Source organism: Rhizomucor pusillus, assembly GCF_041956525.1.
Source record: "Rhizomucor pusillus strain CBS 183.67 unplaced genomic scaffold VTP01scaffold_3, whole genome shotgun sequence".
Classification (NCBI taxonomy): Eukaryota; Fungi; Mucoromycota; class Mucoromycetes; order Mucorales; family Lichtheimiaceae; genus Rhizomucor; species Rhizomucor pusillus.
In genome coordinates this window covers 1,045,615-1,064,820 of record NW_027192145.1, presented here as the reverse complement: position 1 = coordinate 1,064,820, position 19,206 = coordinate 1,045,615, and the positions used below count along the sequence as shown (strand labels likewise).

The following is a 19,206-nucleotide window of genomic DNA, read 5'->3' as shown; positions in this document are numbered from 1 at the left end:
TTGGTCCGCCATTTGTCATCTCGGCCAATCGAAGACGAGCCATTTCCAAAGCAGTCTGCTCCGAACCACTGGAGCGTGGGACACCTGCACTTGCTGACATGATAAGGTTTGAGAGAATGACTTAACACGAACACTGAAAAAAGTAAAAAGGAAATTTTACTGTTTCGGTTTTCGTAGTCAAAAGCTGATAGCCGTTTCTAATAGTTTATAAGGACCAATGTCAACACTTTTGCAATAGTTAAAATTAATAATTTATTTTTCTGGCCGGAAGCAACAAATAAAGTTAATTATGATGCGTTTACATCACAGGTATCTTCTAAGAGAATCGACAGGGCAGATCTTGCCTTGTCATGACCTTGCTCAGCAGCTTTCATGTAAAGTTCAATTGCTTTATCTCGGGACTGCTTAACCCCCAGTTCTTCTTGATATAAGCTGGCCAAGAGATATTGACCTTCTGGATTGCCGTGTTCAGCTGACGCTGTATAGTATTCGGCTGCCGCTTCGTAGTCTTGATCAACAACTATCCCGTTCTGATACATCCAACCGAGCTTTTCCATCGCACGGAAAGCTCCACCCTCGGCAACTTCGTGGTAGAGTTTCAACGCCTTATCCAAGTCCTTGATCGTACCCAAGCCTTCCTCGTACATTTCCCCGAGGAAATATTTTGCAACTGTATTCCCATTTTGAATTGCTTGGTTGTAAAGCTGCAGGGCCTTTTCATAGTCCTGGGATACACCGAGACCTTCCTTGTATAAACGGGCCAAACTGCATTGAGCTGCGCCGTATCCGCTGGCAGCAGCGGCATTGTAATACTGGATGGCTTTCTTGTAGTTTTGGGGTACACCGCGTCCTTCCTCATACATAGAAGCAAGTCTAAATTGGGCCCAACGCTGTCTTCGTCTGGCTGCTCGCCAATAGTGATTGGCAGCTTTTTCATAGTCTACCTGAACGCCCAAGCCTCGCTCGTACATAGTGTCTAAATTGGCCATTGTCCGTGCATGATTTTCCGAAGCCGCTTCGGTGTAAAGCTGGATCGCCCTTATATAGTCCTGAGAAACACCGAATCCCTGCTGGTAGAGGAAGCCCACGATGCATTTCGCGATTGGGTCTCCGCTTTCGGCCGCTTCCTTGTACAGCTCAAATGCCTTTGCATAGTCCTTTTGTAGGCCACGTCCTGTCTCGTACATGTGGCCCATATCTCGCTTTGCACGTACATATCCTTGCTTGGCAGCTTCTTTGTAGAGTTCAAGTTCCTTGCTATGGCCCCTGGGGATGCCATTGCCTGCACGGTGCAAGTTTCCTAGGGAGCACCTTGCAGGTGCATGCCCCAGTTTAGCAGCTTTGCTGTAATGCTCAGCCGCCTTGCATAGTCTTGTAGCACGCCTTTACCAAGCCGATACAGTTCACCTAGACCGTAATGCGCTTCTGGGATGTCGTGGGCAGCGGCTGCTTTGTATATTTCAAAGGCCCTCTTATACTCGCTCACGACACTGTCAAGGCTTCCTTGCCGAAACAAAGCTTGGGGACCTTTATGCTCGCTTTCTTCATCACTTGAAGGTGGCGCCGGAAGGCTGTCGCAACGACGGGCATTAATTGTGCCCATAACACTGGACCATGACGATACTTCGTCTTTAGAAGGCAGTTGCGCCGGCGTATCGTTGTAGTCATCATTGCCATTGGCTTTTTCTTCACTATCACTTTGATCATCATTATCACTCTCGGCTAATTCTTGATGGAATTCTACGTCGTCTTCTCGATATTCAACGATAGCATTGACTTGAGCTTTTTGACGCTTGGGCGTTCTCTGGGATCAATAGCCCAGCATGCTTGTATCATATCAATGTATTTTTCAGGTGCATCTTTGGGCATCTCTCCCTGTTCTCCGTTTCGTATCTTGTTTTCGACCAGCGACAAATCGTGGATATGATGGTACGGCACTTTCTTTGCGAGCATCTCCCGAAGAACCCATCCCAGAGCATAAACGGCAGAAGCACGAGTGTGTAAAGATCCATCATCGAAAAGTTCTGGACCCATCCACCGAAGCGTGCCAATTCTTGCAGTGGTCTTGTTATATGCTCGCAGCTTGATCGCTAGTCCAAAGTCGCATATCTTGGCTTGATATTTTTGTGTAAGATATTCATGGATCTGATATCACGATTCAGTATTCTACGTCCATGAAGACATGACAAGCCATTGAGAATGTTGTTCATGATCCTTTCTATGGTCCTAGGCTTATTGTCGAGTTTGCCTCGTTCAAGGACATCCCTTAGTGATCCCCGCTTCGCATAGTCGATGACAATTCCGACTTTGCCCTGGTGATATTATATAATATAGCATAAAACTGGGTAATATTTCTGTGCCTTAACTTCTTTAACATTCTGGCTTTTTGCACATACTTTTTGACTTCCGAGGCATTTGGAAACAGCATGATGGCGGCCTTGCGATCATTGTACCGGCAGAGGTACACTAGTCCAGACGCGCCTGAACCTAGCTTGCAGTCTTCTAGGATGCAAAGCTCTGGCTCAATGGGCGTTGAAGGCGGTGTCTCCATAGCAGCGGTATCGTGTCAAAAACTATGTAGCACCATTCCTCTTTCTGTTCCTTATTCTCCCTTGCCACCTCGTCACACGTAGGACTTGAGGATGCAGTTACCGGACTTCGATATGTAGCTAGCACAATTTAAGGAGAAACGAATTATATTCAGTATGTTGATTACAGCAAAGCATCCTCAATGGCGACTGAGCAACCTATTGTAATTCTACACCGAGTTACTTACAAATGTGGGGAATTCCATCAAAAATCATATCAATTAAGCGTACCCAAATTTCGAAGACCGGAGACCAGGGTCATATAGTCAGCGCTTTCGGACTGAAGAAACTGTTCTGTAGTAGTTGTTACTGAACGCAACTTGAAGCATGGTCTTACTGTATTTTGTAAGACTTATCGTAGGAGCAGATATGTAATCCGTTTGTTGAGATGCTTGTGCATGCTGGCCAAAAACACACACCAGAACGAGCTCATTCTCTGTTCTGTTCAAACGAGTTTGTTTCTTTCCAAATTCCAGCACATTGCATTTGCGTAGGCAGAAATATGATCAACAAATGTCGGTAGCTACGAATTACACATTCTGAGTAATCGAAAGAGAGGAGGTATTCAATAAATTGGTTTAAATAGTACTGTATGTATTGCATTTTTCAAAGAAAGCATCATTAAGAAAAAAGAAAGAAGGACAATAGCAAAGCAAAATGACGAACTAGATTAGATTGTAAAGTACTTTATATTATTCTCTCCATGTATAGCTGACGTTGCTCGGGTGCTGTGGCACGACTACCATGGAGGTGTAGTCAGGCTTGGGGACGCCAGAGCCGTGTTCGGGCGCGAAATCAAACATGCGGATGTAGGTAGCCAAGATAGTCTTGAGTTGAAGGTAACCAAATTGCTCGCCAATGCATCGGTGACGACCGGCACCAAACGGAAGGAAGGGGCTCTTGGAAGAGATACCGACAGCACCGAAACCATAGTCTTCGTTAGCATCGTCACCAACTTCCATTTTATGGACGGGATCAGTCTTTTCAATCCAACGGTAGGGGTTGTAACGAAGAGGCTCGTTAAAGTATTGTTCATCAACTTGGGTGACACCAGGTGCAGCACAGAGATGGTTGCCCTTGGGGATTTCATATCCGTACTTTTCAAACACAACCTTGTCAGCAATGACTTTGCGCATCATCTGGAAAATCGGTGGGTGCAGACGAAGAGTTTCGCGGATGCAGGCTTCCAACAAGGTTAACTCTTTGAGATTATCAAAGGTAAGCTCCGCCTTCAATGATCCAAGCTTTTCGATCTGTTCCTGACGCAGAGCCTTGACGAGTTCAGGTTTGTCGGCCAGCTCGAGAATGGTCCAGGCAGAAGTAGTGGCAGAGGTGTGCTGACCGCCGAAAAGAACCGCAATCATCATACCAGCAATGTGCTTTTCAGGAATAGAAGTACCATCCTTGTAGGTGGCATCCATCAATGCTTGGAGCAAATCAGCGTTGCTCTATGAAAAGATAAATTGGTTATCATGCAATCCTGTTGTCATAACAACGCACCGCGCTTACGTTGTCACCGGTTTCCTTTCTCTTCTTGATGATGCTAGTGTATAGCTCAGCCATCTTCTGGCAGGCAATGTCACGTCGTCGGTAGGAGGGCAAGGGTAAGTTAGGGAACATAAAGTTGATAGGCTGGAATCCCTGGTCAAGATCGTAGTAAAGCTTTGCGACGCTCGAGTCCAAGTTGGCGCGAATCTCCTTGCCCATAAGGCAACGCGAGGCGGTGTTGATGATGAGTTTACCAAAAGTCGAGTATGCTTCCATTTTGCCGGAGGGTTTGGCAAAGTTCTTGAAGAATTCTGTAGTCTCCTCAACAATCATAGGCACATGCTGACGGAAGCATTCCGAATTCAAACCTGCCTTGATGAAGCTGCAAAATAGGGATTAACAAGAGCTTTAAGACGAAGATCATTCTTAAAATTTCTTTCTTTGCTCAATACTTACCGCTTCTGTTCCATAAAGACACTGTGCGGAGCATCGTAAACGACTTCAGGTCCAAAGACGTATTTCGTCATGTGGTTGTAAGCAGCAGCAGCAGAAGACAAATTTTGCTTGCTGTTGAAAACGAATTGGTTGCCATCAGCACCAAGGCACACGGTGACACGCTTGCCAACCATGTGGAAAGTGAAGACATCACCGTATTTCTGTTGGCAGTTCTTCAAAAATTCAATCGGGTTCCTAGGTTTGCAAAAGTATTAAAATTACCGTGCATATAGCGACTTGCTATTACTATACTTACATTCCAAAGTCGATAGCATTTCCAAGGAATGGGATCCATGAAAAGACGACAGGAGGTTGTCTAGGGTCCTTGGGAACAATCTACAGACACAACGGCCATTAAGCCTCCACGTAGAAGACATTATCTTTGCATTTGCGCTTACCAATTGGGAGAGAATGTGAATTGCAAAGGCCACAGCGATGACGAGAGCGCCGTAAGCCAACACCGCCGGGAGGTACGAGATGGCGAGGGATATCAAAGCCATGATGCCACCAGATGTTAGAAGAGTCCCAGAGGTATCGCTTTTAAAAAGTCGGTCTATCTCCAGCGGTCACAACAGTTCGCATCTCTGCTCTCCGCCCCGGACGGCCCGTCCCTTTGTGCGACATCTCGGACTTCATGGCAGACCGCACCCAGTCGATCAAGAAAATGGTGTGATTTTCAATGGGCAAAGGGCCTCGATCCATTCTAGCAATCTTTTTCTGGTATGTGCTCACAAAAGCCTGTCGATATCTAACGGATATCGACAGCGAAGATGTATCGCTTGACCAAATATGCTCGATTTTATGTAACATTGCAAGTTTCGAAACTTTAATGCTTCCTGTTCTTGACTTTCTAGTACAGTGTCAACCTTCTATTTCCACATACAGACAGGTACAAACACTCTGTATATCTGTCGAACCACCATGCAATATGGAAATGCCTGCAGGTACCAAAAGCGGTTGATGCAGAAAAGTCCTCGCACGGCCCTTGATCTACTTGTCATTATGCGTACTTTAAGCATTTCAGTCGCATGCTTTCCATATTCAGATTCACTCTTCGATCAGATCGTCAGGGCGGTTTTCTACTACTACTGCTACTACTAAATGTAGAACTTGCCTTTGGTACTTTCAAAGTCACAATGGATTATAAATATGCAGCGTTTTTTGCCGTTCTACATAATATAGTAATGTAACGATATATGACATCAAGTAAAGTACAATGAGATATCTTTAATGGAATTGACGGATATGCTGGAGGAAGAAGGAAGGTCCTTTACAACCCTCCAGAAGTAATCTATATCAATCAAACGATCAACGACATGTTAGATATTGGTGAAATTTTGACAATTATTCCATTTAATTTTTATGCAACTCAATCCGATATCAATTACAGTCCCATCATCTAAAAATACGACATGCAGCTTATACATATTTACTGCGAAGACTACAGATTTGATTACCGATGGGGTAGCAGACGTTTGATGCGAATTAATCGGCAGCGGTTGTACTGGAATAGACTCCAACCTACGAACGAAATTTATTGTGTGCATATTATTATTACCAGAAGGAAGAGCGAAAACTGCATCAGCTGCGAAATATCTTGTACCACGCTTGAACCCTGTGAAACTTACAGTCCATTCATGCCTTTTGGATGCTGCTCATCTCTTAATCGGCGATTGACTATTAGGGACGATCCATTACGTGTGCTTTATCATGATACAGCATTTGCAGCCATTCAAAGCTCAGTGGATGTATAGTATCCATTGGTAGAAACATAACAATTTGTGATGATAAAGTTTTCGTGATAATCTATTCGATCGCTGGTAGAATAAGTTTACCCAGGATGCTATTTGTGTCCCTGCTGTGTCTGCCTTGTGAGAATTTCTTCTAGGTCCGTCTCCTGCGCTTTAGCAATTTGATCAAAAACCCCTTTCTGCATGGTTTGGGTTCATGAGGCCCTAGTGATAGTATACCTTTGAAAAGGTATGCTTGTAGATCAATGAAAAATGAATTGAATGTTAACATTTTTTATTATTATTTTAATTAAGCTTTCCCCCTTTTTTCACAAGGTCGCGTTGGGTTTGGGAATTCGCATCCGATACGGAAACAAGTATTGACAGCTGGTCACAATGCCTGTGGCTGACGCAGCATTGAGGAGCACAGAACAGCAGTAACTAGACTCCTCGTTCAAGCATGACAAACGAGTACTTTTCATTAACAAATATCCAAATATAAAGGTCCCGAAATGAAATCATCCCTACCTGTCAAGCCAACGTGCAGCGGGGCCATCTAGTTTTTATTGGTATTCTTTTCTTTATCCTCTTATCGATATTATCAATACCATCCATTTATCTATTTTTTCACATGTGCAATCCAATGCTGCGGCTTCATTTCTTTCATTGCCTTATACTTGATTGTGTTTTACTGCGGGTAAAAGAGATCGAAACTGATCTCCTTATCACTTTAAAGGGGGAACATTTAAAGGAAAAGAACTGGAACGCGGGGTGCAACCGCCAAGTGCACGTCGATGGTATCTATAAATGGATTCAGGTATGCTTTCCCCCTCCCGATCCCTGAGGATAATAGCTCTGGTTGATCGAAATACACTTGAGGGAGCAATAGGTTTGAACGCCTACTGTCCACACATCAGGGCCAAGACGGACATGCCGCTGTTCAAGCACAGCCCGACGATCCGAAGCAGTAGAGGTGATACGGCGGGAACAGAAATATCGAACGCGGAACGGAAAAGGAGGAGGAACGAAGCTGCAGAGTAACAACCGCAGCTCTTTAACGATCGTCGAAACCTCGAATCATTATTTACAAAAGCGGATACATGTCTGTGTGCCAGGTATGTATAGCGTGTGTGTGTGTGTGTGTGTGAGAGTGTGTGTGTCAATGCGGACCACAAGCGAAAAGACACTGCAAGGAAGGTCACGGAGTGCCTTGTCAATTTTATAGTACAGATATACTGTGCCCTCATTGTGCAGCGTGCCTTTTTTCCCCTTCCCGTGCTCCCATCCGACTTCTTCTCTTTTTGTCATTGCCTTATTGCTTTTACTTTTACTCTATTTGCTTTGAGTAGAGAACAGCACTTTAGACACAATTGGAGGTAGCAACGTTGTTATTTCGGTACAAGTGAAATAATTTCCGGTTGTTTCCCTTCACGTTACCCACATTTTTTGCCCAAACCGGCACCACCCGCATATCGACTTGATGGACCAGAATCAGTTTATCTTTCAAGGTAAGGCCATCGACCTTGTCCGGCGAAGGGTCCAAGGATGGGAGCTGAGAGGGGGGCTGTGCGGGGAGTGGGAGTTAAGGGAGGAGGCGTGATGGATCATTAAATGGCGTTTCTTTCTTCTTTCTTCATGCAGACCCTACAATATACGCTTCCTTCGGCATCACATCCGTCCCCAACACCGTTGACAAGAGTAATCCCAGAATTGTCAACATGGACTACTATCGTCCTGATCAACGCAATATGCAGTCGGCCCTGACGCTCGTTGATCAACAGCCGACCCTCCAACAACAGACCTACATGGCACGGCAGCAGCAGCAGCAGCAGCAGCAGCGACCTCCATACATGACTCAACCGGCTATTTCAACGCCTGGAACTGACGCCATGGGCTTTCTTGACAACTCGCTAATGCAACTCAATTCATATCCGGAATTCAATGGTATGTCAATGTCGACACCGGCCTTGAGCGCCTCACCACAGTCGATCCCAGCACGCATACAGATGCTACCAGAGCAACAGCAGCAATCCCACCCGCCTCCTCCACGCTCAGCAGCAACGGCAACATCAGCTGCTGCTGCTGCTGCCGCCGCAGCCGCTGCAGCGCTCCAGAACCAGCAACAAGCGTATCTGACGTATCCGTCGTATCGACCGGCACCTCCGCAGCCGCAAATGTATTCACCACAGCAAGTCTCCACGCCGCAGTCTATGGCGCCCCCCTTTCCGGACCAGAACGTATTTCCACAGACAACGATGCATATGATATCGCCCCAGCAGCAGCAGCAACAGCTTCAGCAACAGCATCAAACTCACCATGGCCCCGTGTCCACTAGGGCGTATTCACAAGCCTATAATGTGGTTCCGAACCTTGGTCCCATGACTCCTCACCAGCAACCGCATCATCACCATCACCAACAACAGCAGCAGCATCAACGGGGAAATATGCCAATGCCGGGCAGCACTCCCAATCCTTACCGTCGTTACCCGCCTCAGAGCAACTTCCAGTCGCCGATACCCACCATGGCTCATCATCAACCTTATCCGCAAATGCATTTGAATTTGAACCACAAACAACGCAAGGAGAACGAAGTGGGTGAATTTAGCTTCGATTTAGTGGCACCCAAAAAGAATGCGAAATCGAGAAAGAAGAAGGCTAAATCTAAAGAACCTGTCGATCCAAATGCTCCTCCCAGACCGAAACGCAAAACGGGCTTGGACAAGCCGCTGCTGCTCAGTCCAGCCTTGTTTGCCCTTGTTGGAGAAGCCGAGGTACTACTAAACCAAAAAGCTTTTCAAAGACCACTTTACTCACCGCCAGTAATACAACAGATGTCACGACCCAAGGTGGTTAAAAAAGTATGGTCCTACATTAAAGATAACAATCTTCAGGACCCTGCCGATCGCAGATTCATTCTTTGCGACGAAAAGCTTAAAGGAATTTTCAATATGGACCGAGTGAATGGATTTACCATGAACAAATACTTGTCTGAACATTTGACCAACAAGACACCGGACGACAGCTCCTCGGACAAACAGCAGATTAAAGCCGAACCCACTGATGAGGTGGATACCTCACCCGCTGTCACAGCGGAGACGCCCGATGTAGTAACACCAAAGGAGGGAGAGAATATGCTTTCTGCATCCGCGTCTGCGACTGTTATGTGATGAACTCCTCCCCTTACTTATTTCGCTCTGTGCCTTTGTAAATGTATCGATGGATTCCAGCAGCACATCCTCACAAACTCACTCTCGATTTCATACCCAAACATTTCCTTTCTTATTTCTTTCTTTATTTTTCTTCCCCCCATTACGGATTCTCCCTCTCTCTCATGTGTCTTCTTTCTATATAGCTGTTTGCAACCCAAGTGCTATTTCCAATGGAAAGCTTTTTTCTCTGATCCCCCTTCCCCTTTCTTTGCTTCAATGTGTATGTACATACAAAAATGAATATGCAGTTCGTCTCTTCTTTGTTATGTTATATAAGTTTTTCTTTCGACGGGATCACGAGAATTTTCGTATGGAAATGAGGAGTGGGAAAAAACTAACGCGCGCTCCCCATTTTTCTTCATGCTAGATAAAACATGAGCGAACTCCCGGAAAAACGACGCATTCTTCAGCACAACGATCAGCCTCCAAAACGTGTCAAAACGGAGCAATCTATCAATGAACGGGACGAGAAAGGAGACAAGTCTAGTCGCTCGGACGGCGATCAGACTCGAGATTTCCGATCTTCAAAGGAGATGCAGATGTATCCTTATGGCAATTACCCCAAATATTACGAGTAAGTCCTGCCTTTCTATCATTACAAAACCGCAGATGCGCATGGGAGCAGTGGATTTTAATGAATCTGTAGAAATCGACGTGGTAAAGGCAAAGCCGATAGACGTCTCGACGTTTTGGACGCCGAGCTATTCCGAGATAAAAAGGTGCTGGATATTGGATGCAATTCTGGAAATTTCACAATAGCACTAGGTAAAAAGCGCCATCACGGGTGGATGAACACATGTCCTCCTAACATGCCTACGATTCATCCTTAGCAATGCGATATCTGCCGGCATATGTATTAGGAATCGACATTGATGAAGCTTTGGTGCACAAAGCGAAACAAAATGTCAGGATGGCGTACTCTCTATGTGATCCCACGAAGAAAGAGTGGAATATTGACATCCAAATGCGATTCCACTACTTTCCGCGGTCTATGAGCAATTTGTACGGCTATATGCCTATGCACACTCCGCCTGGATTTGAAAGCACAGAGTTCCCCTTCAATGTCAAATTTAAAGCAGGCGATTGGATGGAAGAAGGGGTAAAAGAACACATAGAGCAATACCACACCGTGCTTGCGTAAGTACGGTTCCTCGAATATGAGAGTATTTATATATTTGACACTGTATTATCCTAGAATGAGCATCACAAAATGGATTCAGCTACACCACGGCGATGATGGCCTCAAACGATTTTTCCAGAAAACATACAATTGTATCAAACCTGGAGGAGCACTGATATTGGAACCCCAAGAATTCAATACATTCGAACGACGAGCCAAGGAGGACGAAGCAAGTATTCCTATAAGATGCTCTTCCACATCGGTTGGCGTTCTAAACATTTTTGGTAGCACATGTATTCTGTTTTCAAGAGCCTTAGTTTTAAACCTGAAGACTATGAAAAATACCTCTTGGAGCATGTAGGGTTTAAGTCCGTGCAAAGACTGGAAAAGCTTGAGAGCGAGAGTAAAGGTAAGATAGGGATAGAATATTAGGACGACAGGTATTTAGTACGACTATTAACAATCTGATGTTGTTTATAGGTTTCGATCGTCCTATTTTCATTTACACGAAATAGACTTTTCGACGAAGAGTGATGATTGCAATGGCATATGTCTAAGATCCGGTTTGCATTGAGCGTCTTCCCGCTATCACTTCGTCCTCCTAATGACATAGCATGCAGATGTATCTACCCATAGTCCATCGCGTTTTTCATATTTTCCCTTTCCATTTCTAAATAAATGTTCGAAACAAAACATGCTTACTATGCGAAGAAGTTGATCGCTATTTGGTGCCGGAAGACCGTTTGTCGGTGAGATTGCCTACCACAGAATCTTTATCTACAGCTGACTCATAGCAGCGAAATACAAGGCATACAGCTCAAAACGCCCAGCCCACACCTTCAAGATGATGTAGCGAGAGTCGTAGATTCAATATTAATCTTTATTTATTATGGGAGAAAAGCATGATCTAAAATACGCCAAGCACCAACCCATGTCGCCAATTACAAGACCACAGACTGGCTTTGGAAACCGAGAAGTTCTTTGTCAACTTGCTTGAAATTTTGTGGATTGCATCAGCAAAAACTGCCGTACTTTATTCAAGCCAATTTGAAAATTACCAAAAGGATACATACGATGGCTATGGTTCTGATATCCTCTCAAGAAGCGAAGCCTGCTTTCGTAGCTAACTTACTAATTAATCCTTGTCTCACAGCTTGCATGATGTTTCTACTTAAATGTGGCCATGACGCTATGTATCTCCCTGGTGAAATAGCATTAAACTCTATGACAACGCGGCCCCAGGACCAAAGCATAGAAAATGGACACCTACGTTGCAACAATGCCGACAGAATAGTCCGCAGGTCGGACGATGCCGAGTGCTTTGGTCGAGGCTTCAGGTGCATACAACGAATACGAGAGCACCGAGGCTGATTATGGTGTAACAATCGTGCAAGCTCTTGTACGGTTCTTTATTAGGTCGCCAAGACTTTATATACTTCCGTTTCATTCTCCTCTTCTCCTTTATGGCATTGGATACCACACTCACTTAGCGACCACTATTAAGACGGCGTTCGGTCTATTGGCGATGTTGCGTACCCTCGCTGTCCAGTATCAAGGGTCAGTTTCGACAGCTTAAAAAAATCATAATCCATTTCATCCATTGCCATGGTAAGCGAAGATAGACAGGAGACTTCCCGCGTAGCAAGCAGCTCGCCCGTGACAAGAAACGCTTTGTGACATGGTCACTGTTAACAACTACTCCTAGAATCTAAAGTGTACATATTACAGACAGCGGTTCAGGAGACCATGAAGACGCTGATGGAGCTGTTATGTGAGCGGGAGAAGGTGGGCCGTGGTGCGACGATCTTCAACCGTCAAGAATCAAAACAAGCTTGTTCGTGTCTGTGGGTTCATAAATAACCAGACCCAACAGAAGCTAAAACGCACTAGAACTTGCTGGCTAGCTGGCAACAATCACGCTCAACAGCCCCATGCACGATTTGAGGCACTGCATTCCTTTATCTTCCTGTTCTGTTTTCAAAATATTATTATTACATTAAACATTCGACAGCACTCTTCACTGTAATAGCCTGCTATACATCGTGATGGACATGAAGGTACATTTCTACTGCAGATAGAATCAAGTGTGGGCAAAAATCAGGGAAGGCAAAATGAAATCATCAAAGAGGAAGCCGGCCCACAGGCGAAAAAACCATTTCCATGATTACCTTTACCGAAGTTTTGATCAGCATCTCAGCTTAGAAAACATCACTGTCAAAGCAGTACACGAAGATCTACGGATCATCCAGCATTTCGCCTTGAAAACTTTCGCAGTTCTCAACGATTGGTTTCGCATGGTACTTATTTCTCTGGTAATCCTGTGGCAGTTGGATGGATTTTGAGTAAGAAGACTAAAGCTGCAGGCTGCGCCATGTAGAATGAAGGGATACATCCAAAGACATAACGGGATGATATCCCAAATCGGGCTTTGGGCTTGGACTTCGGCTGGCGTTTGAATCGGAAAATGCGTCGTTTTCATTATTTTCACTGAAAGTAGACCAATCTTTCTTCCAGTGCTATGACGTCCATATGACTGGATAATTACAATGTAACTTTCTTATCACTGTCTCTATTTTTGCATCATTACATGTATGACGACCATATAAGTTCGTAACGTTCGTGATTACAGTCCGTCGATACTTTGTCTCCATAATATGTCAATTTGGAACAAATAAACACGAATTTTATGGTAGTAATCCCGATTTTCGGCAGTGCTTGCATTTTTGTTGCCAACAACAGAGTGCGAGCCTGGTCGTGTACAACGTTATACAGATAATCTTTCAATTTTAAAGTTTAAAAGGTTTCTCGCTCCAGGAGCATGTTTTGGCTACTTATACAGACTTCTCCTGTTGTTGACGCGAGATAATGGAAATAGCTCCCCTAGGTGCTGGCACAATCTTCGATACAGTCCTTAAGCTCGTCGGTGAGATCAGCGCACTCGCAAAAGAAGCTGCCTTCAACAAGGAGCGTTGTCACGATCTGGCCTCACGATGCGAAGTGTTTGGACACTACGCAAAAGAACTCGAAGGTCATGGACTGTCATTCCCCAGCGGACTCTTGTACACATTGGTTGATTGCAGAAAGTTTCTGATCAAGGTCAAATCAAAGAGCAATGTAACCTACTATTTATCTTCGCATCATATTGCGAGACAATACGAGGACTTTTTTCTTAAAAAAAAAAAGAAAGATTGGATGAATGGATGAATAATATTAGCACCGAGATTAGCCAGAGAAAGGAGCTCGGTATTTTGGACCAAAAGCAGGTTGATCAGGATGACCAACAGTTTGAAAAGGTGCTACAATCTGCCGAGAGACACAAGTTACGTGTTCAACACTTATCGATTCGGATGGCGGGGAGGATAAGCAAGAAAGGACCATGATTGACGCTCGCGACCTTGAAATTGGTGCTGCAACTGGCACTTTCCCATTCGGTACAGTTCATGAAGATTTCCTGCGCAAGAAGCACCTGGTTGCGATCCGTGTGATCGACCGTGACATTGACGTTACTACTTTGAGTATCATCAAGCGAGGTATAAGGATCACCTGGAACCTTCAAGACTGTGACTACATTCTTCGCACGCACGGCATGGTACTTTCCAAGGACAAAAAATGGATGATTGTCTCTGCAACCACTGCGTTTGGAAGTCTAAACGACTTTTTCAAGAAGAAACAGTTCGAAATTTCCAAACCTATAAAGATCCAGCTTGTCCGAAACATCGCCGTAGGATTGGATTATCTCCACACAGCCCGTGTCATCCACAAGGATTTGCGTTCGCATAATATAATGCTAACAGACGATTTCGATCCAAAAATCACGGGATTTGAGCTTTGCAGAGAAGTTACCACTAACAGTTCTATGATCGATGTGGATCTAATGGTTAAACGATGGTGGTCGCCAGAGAGACTGCAAGGAAAACCGAGCTCCAAGGAGCCCGACGTCTATGCGTTTGGTATGCTCATGTATGAAATTTCCCTTGCTGAGGAACTCCCCGAAAATGGCATCGAAGAAGGATTTGAAACTGGTGTTGTGCACGAAGAATATAGCAAAATCTTGCACAGGTGTATCCATCAAGACCCGAAAGAACGCCCCACCATGAAGCAAGTGCTTGAATGGCTCACAAGCTTGGAAGCCGAATATGTCAATGAGTATTAACTCTATACGTACCCTTATCGCTGTATTATGTTGTTGAATAAAATGCTTTGTCATTCGTCGTTACTCTGCTACTATCGCTAATAGTCATTTTTGTCCATACACATATATTTTTTGACCACTTTCTCTCAATCATGGACTTTGGCATCATTATACATAGGAAAACGTAGATGCCGAGCGCGATGCCTGAGTTTTAATTCATGCCGCTGACGCCCTGGGACGCCGGTTACCTTCTCTTCCCTACTTGCATAACCAACCATGTCCTTCGCCGGCTACCTATTTGGTAATGTTGACGAGCAAGGACGTCTCGACAACGATCTCGATGAAGTATGTGAATATTGCGTCTTTGTTATTGTGCTTTGAACAGAATTAACCAAAATCATTGCAGGAATTGAGGGAATCTCTGCAACATGTCGACTCTGGCATCTTTTCAAGAATCTTCAACACGGAGACATTTGGGCTCGATCAGAGCGACAATGACGAACTCATTGATGAAAACGCTGAAGCTGAGCAACGCCAGACTCAACCTATAGCGCATTCGTCCAACGCTATTGATTACTCTGACTTCAACGAAGTTGTTCCGGACGATCAGTTGTTTTCTGACAAGTACTACCAACGCGGTGTTGGCGCATTGCAGAAAACCGTGAAAGAACAATCTCGACTTCGTACTATTAACGACAACTATGATGAGGAGGAAGAGGAGGCAACTGATGTCACTGCAGGCAAAATGGATTTCGCAGTGGCACAGCCGACTTTGGGTCAAGCTGGTGTTGGCATTCAGCAGCCTTTGCAGCAACCGCTAAACAAGATTGAAATGATTCCACCGGAACCATTTGCTCCACGTAGAGAGCAAGTTGATATTAAGAAACTGTTCCCTGCATTTGAAAAGGGCAAAGTATTGAAGTTTTCCGACCTGTTCATGACCAACTTGAAGCTTGCACCGAAGCTTCAACCCAAGAAGAGAGGTACGTCTTTGAAGTTAGCTTTAGGTGGTCTACTTCTAACTTGACTTATGTATAGTGATTTTTGGCGATGGTTACGAATATGAGGTCGAACGTGATGAACAAGCTTTGTTCTCTAGACCCATGAAAGGCGATGGTATCCGCTCGGCCGTCAGTGCCTTAGGCTCGAAACGTCGGAGGGTCGACACCGTGGTCAAGGAAGAGGATGAGCTGTTGAGCGATCTTGAAAGTGATCGGTCGGTGTTATCAGATGACGAGGCACAGGCTGTACGTATTTGAAGGTGGTAGTCGTATGTGCTCTTACTGATATAATTCTATAGGAATCTGTAACTACTCCACCTCCGAGAGGCGTGGATGATGAACGAGCATTCCATGCAGTCATGCTCGATAAATGGGAGGAAGATATTATCTGGGATGACGAGCAAAAGCCTACAGAGGAAGAGCATATTGACGAGTAAGTTTGCATTCTTGAAATTCGAAGAGTAATCACTAATAATTTTATTCTCAAGGGATATTGCCGAAGCAAAAGATGAAGTAAGTGCTCAATATTGGCGGTCCTTACGAGTTCTATACTAATTTGCATATCTCTAGTTTTCCATCGTCAAGCGTCATATTAATCAACAGCTCGAAGATGGTGATTGGCTTGATGCTATCATTTGGGACAATGAAAGACCGAATCCGACATATCTCAAGATTGCTCTGGATTTGAATGACCCAAAGATGCTATTTGACTGTGAAGAAGTAGAAGCTACTAAAGCACAGATGGTGGAGGCCAAACAAGTCAAGAAAGGCCGAAAACCTCTTCCTAAACCATTGCCGAAGGTGGGTGTATTAAAGACATCTATCAATGAGCATTTGGAACTAACATGTGCTATGAAGATACCCATTATCTACAGCACTGATTCCGACGCACAGAGCAAGCTTCCTCTCAACAAATTCAACCTCTCGAACGATAAGTTTTATGACTCCCACTACACCGGTCGTCTTGTCCGCGTTCGTCAGACATTTGGCCAACTGGTCGTACACCATGCTCTCCCCGCGCTGAAGCTGCATCCGGCATTCGTAAGTCATACGTGTAATTTTGATGGTATCCAATTCTTACATTCTATGTTAGTATAAAAACAAATTGTCGAAGGCAGAGTTGCGCTCTTTCCACCGACCATCCTGCCAAATTCCGATCAATACCGACGTGCGTTTCTCTCGCGTTAAAGTCACTAAAAAGAAAAAGAAAGACAAGAAGAAGGGATATGCAGATGCTATGCGTACTACAAAGGATTTATCTTTTAAGGATAATGCGCCGTTCGTCCTGCTCGAATTCTCGGTATGATTTTTGATCGCTTTTTGGTAAATGATAGGATTATTGCTAATTATTGGCTATAGGAAGAGAATCCACCCATAATTTCCAACGTTGGTATGGGTACTCTTATCGTCAATTACTACCGGAAGACCGAACCCAAGGACGAGCATGTCCCACAGGTACGTTATAAATTTCTTTTTTGCAGACTATAGACATTGGTACTAATATATCTTATCAGAGCGACATTGGAGAGCCATTTGTGCTTGACATTGGAGACACTTCGCCTTTTATGAATTTTGGAAATGTGGAGCCTGGTCAGACCATTCCAGTCCTATACAATAACTTGATTCGTGCTCCTCTCTTCAGACATGAAGTCAAGTGTACCGATTTCCTCTTCGTAAAGAGCACCTACAAGGGTAATACCAAGTATTATATCCGCGAAATCCCAGCGATGTTCGTCGTTGGCCAGACTTATCCAGTCCAAGAAGTTCCTGGACCACATTCCCGCAAAGTCACAACAACCATTAAGAATCGACTTCAAGTTGCCGCGTACCGCCTTATCAAAAAGAACCCTCTATATCGCTTGAAAATGAGCAAGCTGGCGCAGAAATTCCCAGAATACTCTGATATCCAAATTCGCCAGAGGCTTAAAGAGTTTCTCGAGTTCCATAGGCGCAGCAAAGATGGCGGCGGAGGATACTGGAAACCTCGCGGTGATGGCGAGCCTCCCTCGGAAGAAGATCTACGTAAAATGGTTACCCCAGAAATGATTTGTTTATACGAAAGTATGCTCGTTGGCGAACGGCACTTGCAAGACTTGGGTTACGGTGATGTCAACGACGAAGATGAAACAGGAGAAGGAGACTCGAAGCTTGAAGTAGAACAGCAGCTTGCGCCATGGTTCGCCACTCGCAACTTCATCAATGCTACTCAAGGAAAAGCTATGTTAAAGCTTTATGGTGCTGGTGATCCCACTGGCCGTGGAGAAGGCTTCAGCTTCATCCGTGTCTCTATGAAGGATATTTTCTTGCGTGCTGGCGAATCTGCAGAAGAAAAACTTGCGCAGATCGAGGCAAGACCGAAAAGCGCACATCGTTACAATGTAGCTGAACAGCAACAAATTTACAAAGAAGAGGTAAAAGCATTTGTATGCACGCTCTAATATTGCATATTCATACTGATGGTTGCATTTTATTAGATTGCCCGTATCTGGAAAGCACAGTGGGATGCTCTTTCCTCTACTGTGGAACCCGAATTGACTGATCAAGAAAACGAAGAACAAGAAGGAGACGATATTTCACGGGATGTCGACAGCCCTATGGTGAGTTCATGCGACGAAATATGGCTCTTAGCTGCTTTCGCTAATTACGACTTCAGCCTGCATCACCTGCACCGTACGGTAGAAGATATGATCGGGCTGCATCCGTCGATGACGATGAAGTGTCGGTTACTGGAAGTCTGAGTTCTCGCACCAGTTATCACGTTAACAATCCAAACAAATGTTTGGTTATTCGTCGTCTTATCAGACAAAAGAATGGCGAAAAAGTATGGCAGGAGGAAAAGGTTCACGATCCAGTTGTTATCAAGTCATATTTGCGACAGCGACAGATGATCGAAGAGGAAGCCACTAGGTAAGATGGAAGATGCCAAATTTGGCTGTTTGAATGGTTAACTTATCTGAACTGCTTTCCAGCGCGGAAGCATTGGAGCCGTGCGACGACGAGGAAAAGAATGCTCGTATGAAGAAACGTATTCAGGATCAGTTGGCGAAGCTGAAGCGCAATGCAGAACGACGACGACAGCGACAGCTAGCGAAACAAGCTGCGCTTGCGGAAAACCCGGTGCTAGGTCTTATCCGTGGCAAACGCGAAGGTGCCATGAGACGCTGCGGCAATTGCGGTCAGCTTGGACACATGAAAACAAACAAGAATTGTCCCATGTTCTACGTTGTCAATGGCCAGCAAAATAATCCAAATAACCAAAACAATAATAACAGCAATGATAACGATAACAATAACAACAATGAAACGCCTAGCAGCCAGTTGTTCAACAACGCTGATGCAGCCGTTTCATCTTGAAAAGAATTAAAAGATAGCAACATCCGTTTAAACGGCTACACATCGCTAACCAATTTAATAATAAATTGAAGGATATATTTTGTCAAAGA

The 19,206-nt window shown here is 44.6% G+C and overlaps 8 protein-coding genes across 8 annotated transcripts; 5 read left to right on the top strand and 3 right to left on the bottom strand.

Annotated features, from left to right (window-relative positions):
- Positions 1-287: 287 nt before the first annotated feature.
- VTP01DRAFT_6629 (uncharacterized protein) lies at positions 288-2,551 on the bottom strand (the record flags this gene model as incomplete). The annotated part of the gene is made up of 5 exons (XM_069385551.1): positions 288-1,300; positions 1,390-1,691; positions 1,745-2,114; positions 2,171-2,312; positions 2,393-2,551. The coding sequence occupies 5 exons, from the start codon at positions 2,549-2,551 to the stop codon at positions 288-290; spliced, it is 1,986 nt and encodes a 661-aa protein (XP_069243002.1).
- A 729-nt stretch (positions 2,552-3,280) lies between these two features.
- VTP01DRAFT_6628 (uncharacterized protein) lies at positions 3,281-5,071 on the bottom strand (the record flags this gene model as incomplete). Its single annotated transcript, XM_069385550.1, has 5 exons — positions 3,281-4,036; positions 4,098-4,458; positions 4,533-4,766; positions 4,828-4,907; positions 4,970-5,071. The coding sequence occupies 5 exons, from the start codon at positions 5,069-5,071 to the stop codon at positions 3,281-3,283; spliced, it is 1,533 nt and encodes a 510-aa protein (XP_069243001.1).
- A 40-nt stretch (positions 5,072-5,111) lies between these two features.
- On the bottom strand, positions 5,112-5,381 carry VTP01DRAFT_6627 (uncharacterized protein; the record flags this gene model as incomplete). Its single annotated transcript, XM_069385549.1, has 1 exon — positions 5,112-5,381. One exon carries the CDS (start codon positions 5,379-5,381, stop codon positions 5,112-5,114), a length of 270 nt encoding a protein of 89 aa, XP_069243000.1.
- Positions 5,382-7,781: 2,400 nt separating this feature from the next.
- VTP01DRAFT_6626 (uncharacterized protein) lies at positions 7,782-9,468 on the top strand (the record flags this gene model as incomplete). The annotated part of the gene is made up of 3 exons (XM_069385548.1): positions 7,782-7,809; positions 7,943-9,072; positions 9,133-9,468. The coding sequence occupies 3 exons, from the start codon at positions 7,782-7,784 to the stop codon at positions 9,466-9,468; spliced, it is 1,494 nt and encodes a 497-aa protein (XP_069242999.1).
- Positions 9,469-9,884: 416 nt separating this feature from the next.
- On the top strand, positions 9,885-11,145 carry VTP01DRAFT_6625 (uncharacterized protein; the record flags this gene model as incomplete). The annotated part of the gene is made up of 6 exons (XM_069385547.1): positions 9,885-10,084; positions 10,157-10,275; positions 10,341-10,647; positions 10,706-10,859; positions 10,919-11,039; positions 11,111-11,145. 6 exons carry the CDS (start codon positions 9,885-9,887, stop codon positions 11,143-11,145), a joined length of 936 nt encoding a protein of 311 aa, XP_069242998.1.
- A 643-nt stretch (positions 11,146-11,788) lies between these two features.
- On the top strand, positions 11,789-12,972 carry VTP01DRAFT_6624 (uncharacterized protein; the record flags this gene model as incomplete). The annotated part of the gene is made up of 4 exons (XM_069385546.1): positions 11,789-11,967; positions 12,135-12,238; positions 12,336-12,474; positions 12,828-12,972. The coding sequence occupies 4 exons, from the start codon at positions 11,789-11,791 to the stop codon at positions 12,970-12,972; spliced, it is 567 nt and encodes a 188-aa protein (XP_069242997.1).
- Positions 12,973-14,006: 1,034 nt separating this feature from the next.
- Positions 14,007-14,783, top strand: VTP01DRAFT_6623 (uncharacterized protein; the record flags this gene model as incomplete). Its single annotated transcript, XM_069385545.1, has 1 exon — positions 14,007-14,783. One exon carries the CDS (start codon positions 14,007-14,009, stop codon positions 14,781-14,783), a length of 777 nt encoding a protein of 258 aa, XP_069242996.1.
- A 255-nt stretch (positions 14,784-15,038) lies between these two features.
- Positions 15,039-19,117, top strand: VTP01DRAFT_6622 (uncharacterized protein; the record flags this gene model as incomplete). Its single annotated transcript, XM_069385544.1, has 13 exons — positions 15,039-15,107; positions 15,169-15,745; positions 15,801-16,009; positions 16,063-16,196; positions 16,252-16,276; positions 16,334-16,564; positions 16,622-16,804; positions 16,857-17,063; positions 17,123-17,218; positions 17,278-18,174; positions 18,238-18,360; positions 18,417-18,670; positions 18,733-19,117. The coding sequence occupies 13 exons, from the start codon at positions 15,039-15,041 to the stop codon at positions 19,115-19,117; spliced, it is 3,390 nt and encodes a 1,129-aa protein (XP_069242995.1).
- Between the last annotated feature and the right edge of the window lie 89 nt (positions 19,118-19,206).